Source organism: Harpia harpyja, chromosome 16 (assembly GCF_026419915.1).
Source record: "Harpia harpyja isolate bHarHar1 chromosome 16, bHarHar1 primary haplotype, whole genome shotgun sequence".
NCBI classification, from domain to species: domain Eukaryota; kingdom Metazoa; phylum Chordata; class Aves; order Accipitriformes; family Accipitridae; genus Harpia; species Harpia harpyja.
The window spans coordinates 13,133,678-13,139,677 of record NC_068955.1 but is presented as its reverse complement, the minus strand read 5'-3'; the positions used below and the strand labels follow the sequence as shown (position 1 = coordinate 13,139,677).

Here is a 6,000-nt window from a genome sequence, read left to right as displayed (position 1 = left end):
TGATTTTTGATGAATGATTTCCTCCTCTAGGACTCACCAAAACCAGGCAAACTAGCTTCAAGCTCCAGACTATTTTGTAGGAGAAGATGGTGCAAGTATCACCACAACGAGACAAAGTTTTGAGGCTTTCTCTATTATTCTGCTCCTGTACGTTAAGCTGACCAGTAGAAAGAAGACATAAACCAATTCATTAACTCATCATGTAATTACTGTTTTATCAACTGATTTAAAAATATATATCTAACATAGTAATTTAAACTATGGTTTAAACTAACAAGATTTAAACTATGGAAAAAATGTGCTGACGCTTGGTTTCAGACTGCAACATCAATAAAGTTGTAAGGCACGGTCATCTGGATCAGCATCTCACAGTCTGCAGTCACTAAAACAGATGTTTTGAATCTCACCCAAAGAGATTATTGCCTTACTTCTTTGCCTTGTCTTTGCTGCAGCATTTCTTAAAATTATTCGGTCACATGAAATTGGAAAGTCTATTTGATCTAAAAAAACTAGAGGTGGCATGCCTGACTCCAAAAGCATATACAGGGGATGCTCTGACACCTGCTTACAGAGGTCACTTTTGCTAATGAAATTCCAGTATGCAGTGTCTATCCATAGGAAGTGAGAGAAATCCTTCCAGGTAGCTACAGAGCAAACAAACACGATAATATTGGGATGAGCCATTTGGTCAGCATTCACTCCCGTAGCAATTCAGGCAACAAGAACCTTGGATGCCTGTGAATGGGGTGAGCTCCCATGGGGGCAAAACTCTGAAACCACCCAGCCTTCCTGGGCTCTTCCTCAGGCAACGCACCCATCCCTTACAACCTGCTCCGGTCAATGCTTCCTCTCAAGCCCTCGGCTTTGTCCCTTGCATGTTAAACATCCAGGACTGCAAAAGATACATCGCGGGGCTGCTGCTAGGTCAGGCGGCTGAGCGTGAGAGGGAATGCCCTGTGTCCCTCATCTCCTCCAGCCTACTGCACAAACTGCAGGCTCCATGCTCTGCTTGGTTCGGTGTCCCCGCCTGACTCACAGAGCAGGGCATGGTGTGGATGAGAGGAAATACATTAGGACTTGTTCTGTTTTAGTGCATGAAGGCTACAAAAATAACCACGTTTTTCTGTAATAAGAGGTTGATTAGCTCTTCTGTTGATCAGCGGGTGCTCTTTAAAGAAAGCATTTCTGGACCAGCTGTAGCCTTAATTAAGGCAAATCATGTCATTTGTTTGAACTGCTCTACTTGCACAGCTTTGCGTTTAGCTTGCAGAAGAAGCTGAAAGATAGCGTCGAACCTTCAAGACCGTGCTGTGTACGTGGCTCCAACACACGCTGCCACCTGGGTATCTTCTAGGACTGGGGACTTCTGTTCTGAGATGTTGTTAAGGCAGTGGGTCTGTCTGACAAGGACTGCAACATGGCCCTGGCAGTCAGGGGCCAAGCAGTGTTCATCAGCCCAAACCTCTCCGAGGCTTTTGCCGATGAGCAGACAGCTGGCTGGTGGTGGTTGATCTCTCCAAGACAGCTCTCATTCATGATGGGCCTGAGAAAAAGAAAGAAACACTGTGGTGAAATTGCACTCTGGGTCTGGATATCTGCATTCTCCACACCAGCTCTGCTGTCTCCCGCTCTGAAAACTGAACCAAAACCTGCCAGGCCTGGGAGCAGCACAAGGCACACCAGCTTCCCACACAAGGCATGCACTCTCTGCCTATACTGCTCTATAATGATTACGTTAACTTCAAAATCAAGGTGTCATATCACAACTCCCCAGTTTTATTCTTCAAAGAAGCAACACGATGCTAATCTTACAGTAAGCGGGTTCAGAAATAACCATGTTTTGGTGCATGTGACACTTCTCTAATGCCTCCTTTATTTTCCAAAGCTCTTTCTAACATGAATTAATGTAAATTTCAAGGGAAAAAACCCAAAGTGGGATGTCAGGAACTTGTCCTGGGGTTTACTCGAGGAGAGTCTTGAACAAGCACCACTGCAAGAGGTCTGCAACAGACATGGGCATTGGCCCTGCGTGGGGAACATGAGAGTGGAGCAATAAGAACACAGGAAAATTCTGGCCTGTTGTTCAAGAAAATACAAGATTTCCAACACTCAAGCTAAAAGGAACATGAGAAAATGTTTCATTTAGCATTAGATGGACAAAGGTAAATGTCAGCGCAAATAAAAGTTCTTTTTACAGAACAGGCAGGAGACTCCAGAGACAACACAGAAGCCTGCTTTTTCCTGCTGTGAAGTCCCTTCTGTTTTCCCCAGACACACTGCAGGCAGTGCTGCCAGCAGTATGCATACCTGATGCTTGTTGATCCAACAGCTGCTGGTCCTGAAATAGGTCTTCGCCAGCAGGTGCTCCCAGCAGGCTGGCCCTGCCCTTGGGATCTGGAGGCACCCAGCATGCCATGCTGGCTCAGGAGAGCAAGTTCTTTGCCCAGAGACTGGGCTGAAGTTTCTTGATGAGTCCTTGACTGGCATCGCTGTGTCCACTGCCTCTCCTCCTCTTGGCTGGGTACTTTTAGGCATCTTACCCTGTGGTTCCTCATTTTCCAGGGTCTTGCTGCAACACCTGTTACAGATGCAGGTGAAGGGCTTTTTGGAGGGGATGGAATTAGACAGTGGTTCAGGTTGGGGAGCACTGCACCTTCCTGAGCCTGTGACGAACCTGAAACACAGGGGAAAATGCAGTGATTTACCAGGTCATCTTACTCCTAAATGACCAACTCAGCGAGCAAAAGGTTTTGGAGAATGCTGTGTGATGGTGCTGGGTGGGCAGATGTGTCCTGGGGCACGCAGTGATGCTGGCCTTGTCGAATTGTTTCCTCTGACAGTTGGGGGTTTGGGTTACTTGGCAGCCTCCCTGCCAGTGATGTGCCAAGCACTGGAACTGCTCACAAGCCACACACAGCTCAAGAGGGACAGACCAGCTCTCCCACCCTCCTGTTCTCAGGCAGGATCATACTTGCATCATTCCTGGCCAGTGTTTGCACTGACTTGTTTCAAATACCTGAGGACCCCATCCAGCGATTTGAAATTCAAGGCACAGGAATAATCACAGATGAGTGGATCCACTTTTTTTTAATCAGAGGCAGAGGTGTAAGAATAAGCTCTTGAGATTAGCCTTAAAATTATGGAAAGTGCCTGACTGCTACGGAAAACATTGCACTGCATGCAGGGCTACTATCTGGCTGTTCATATTTTAGCCCATGTAATCTTCAGGTGCAACATATAGAGAAGTAAAATCTTGTTGCTGACTTATGAATATAATGTGCATACATATATGCCTAAAACCATTCTATATATAGCAGGGATCTGATTGCTCTTGTCTATTAAAAGAACCAACTGCACTTAAGCGCCTGATCAGCAGGGTCCAGGGCAGGAACACAGTCTAAAGAATGTGCCACCAAAACCCAGGCCCAGAAAGTTTTATAGCTCCTAATTGATGGGGATGTATTTTACTGCTTAGGTAACCACACAAAGCTGATAAAAGACTTTCACTGAATAGTTTCCATCATACTATATGCTTTAAAAATGTCTAAATTTTATAGGTTTTTTTAATTTGTTTTTAAGTAAAGACACTCTGAAAGACTGGTATGCCTGACTCAAGAGCCTGAAATAACACTCAACGACTTCCAAAGAGTGCAGATTATATGGATCTGACACTGCAAACACTTTTACATAAGAGCAGTTTTGCTCAGGTGACTTGTCCTTTCCTGGTCAGAAGGATTGTTTCCAGCAACAAGTTATTCTGTGAGAAAATCACATTGGGTAGGACACACTTCTGAAGTTAAGTATTGAGGCATTTAAATACCTCTCCAAATCTTGACACAGTCTCAAGTCACAGAGGAAAACTGTATTTTTTTAACTGTCTTGCTGAATAAAGTCTATCAGTTGCTAAAGTTTTATCACATATTTGCTCTGCAAAACACATATGTCTATTAGTGACAGTGGGCAAAAGCTACTGTGTTTGTGATTATTTTATTTGCATCTTGGTTATCATGGCCAGCTGCTTGTGATTTGGGATCTGGGTCATCCTACCCCCCCTTAGGTAATACTAGATTTCAAACCAGTCCATCAATCTTGTAAACAAATCCTAGCAGATTTGGTTACAAGATGGGCAGATCTATGCCCAACCATTCACTTCCATAGTCCTATAGGGCATGACACTATGTTTGGTGCATCTCACTATGTGAGGTGTTTTGGGGCATTGTCTATTCAATCTACAAAGATGATGAGATCATAATAAATCATACTCAATTTAAAGAAATCATATTAAATCTAAAAAAGATCAGATTAAATCTAGAGAGACCATGAGATCATAGTCTAAGACTTCTGTGGTCACTGGACAAGAGGCCATTCCTTTAGATTTTTCCAAACAGTTTCTGTTCTTGCTAAGGAGATATTGTTTATATTACTGTTAATACACAGAAACTTTGAATAATTTAATGATACTTCTGTTTTTTCCAAAATATATTATATTTTTCCAAATTTTAATAGATCCATTTTTGCCCTTGCAAGAAATGTAAAATGAAAATTCACATGCTAATAGTTTTTAAGGCAAAAAAAGGTGATTAACAAGAGAAATAGATTAAAGTCGTACTTTTGTAAGCTCCTCTACTTCATATGTATTTGGAATAACCATTATTAATGTTTCTAATATTCTTAAGTACAATATTCAACAACTAGCGAAGAGCAGGAATTCTGCTTTCATTCATATAAATGCAATTCCAGAGAGGCCTTTGGCTTTGTTCCTGAGTAGAAGAGCACGTTTCATTTTTAAACTCTTTACTGAAAGCATCCCTTTGGTTGCATATCTTTCCAGAATTTGCAGTTGCCCAGTTAAACCTCAATCATTAGCTCAGCCATTATTTCCATCAGTGCCAACTGGGGTAAAATATAGCTCAGTTGGAACGACAGTATTTTAGACTCACCTGGCACTGCCATAAATTAATGACACAAGGTAAAAGACAGAGGCATTTCCTTCTTCTAGACTTGATGCTAAGCTGGTGTAAGATCAGCTTTGTTCCTCTTAATTCTACAGATCCATGCAGAAATATATCACCTGATGGTCAACACAGCTGGCCACCATGTCCTGCTTAAAAACTGGAATAGATTACTTAGGGTTTGGCTCTGCAATGTTATTTCTAAATTGCTGCTCTAGAGCACAGAAGCCAGATCTCGTAAAACACTGCAGTTACTAATACATCTATCTACAAATAGTTAGTAGCATGTGTCACCTAAACTAACTCTTTCCCAGAGTTTTAGGTCCAGTACCTGAGGAAGACTGGGAGAGACAGGAGTGGCAAGAAAAATCATGTGAAATCCTTTCAATGAGGTCCTCATCACAGGTCTCCCTCAACTCATCTTCACAGCTGTCAGTCAGGCTGCAGTCTTCACCCTCTTCCTCACTACTAAGAGTTACCTTCAGTGCTTGGATGGCTTTTTCTTGCTGACCTGTTTGCAGGCACCTGGACAACATCAAGTATCACACCTTTAGTTAGCATTTAAGTTGTGAATATGTAGCCAGTCAAGTACAGCTTGGCATGGCGCATGGCCACACAGGCAAACACCCAGGCAGTGGATTTATTCACCCACTGTGATTTCCCACTTTCCTGGAGATATAGAAAATCATTCTAAATGGATCAGCCATCTAAGCTGCCTGTGTCTGATTATCTGAAAGTGTCCTAAAGTTAATCAAGTGAAAGGGGGCTATTTTAAAATACTACACAATGAAGTAAGCTCAGAGAAATAAAGCCATTTTTACTTCCAAAACAACCATTATCCGTCTATGAGATGGGGGAATCTCAGCATGGCGTTATTTTCCTTTCAGCCTTTCATTTGGTTAAGCCAATGTGATCCTTGCAGAAAACCTCATCAACTTTCACTTCTTTTGCTGTCTGAAGGCAGACACTGGCAGGGCCAAGAATGAAAATTCATTTCCATGCTCTCGCTAAGCAAGCAAGCCCACCCAGCCTATGCTGGTCTTCAGCC

General features: G+C 42.8%; 1 protein-coding gene across 1 annotated transcript in view; it reads right to left on the bottom strand.

The window, feature by feature from the left end:
* Positions 1-294: 294 nt before the first annotated feature.
* Positions 295-6,000, bottom strand: part of LRRC56 (leucine rich repeat containing 56) — a 66,399-nt gene continuing 60,693 nt past the window's right edge. Inside the window, exons 12-14 of the mRNA XM_052811498.1 lie at positions 5,284-5,477; positions 2,308-2,674; positions 295-1,543 (exon numbers count right to left, since the gene is read on the bottom strand). Coding sequence (XP_052667458.1) covers positions 1,351-1,543; positions 2,308-2,674; positions 5,284-5,477 — 754 coding nt within the window. The 3' untranslated portion in view covers positions 295-1,350. The remainder of the gene's footprint in view (positions 1,544-2,307; positions 2,675-5,283; positions 5,478-6,000) is intronic.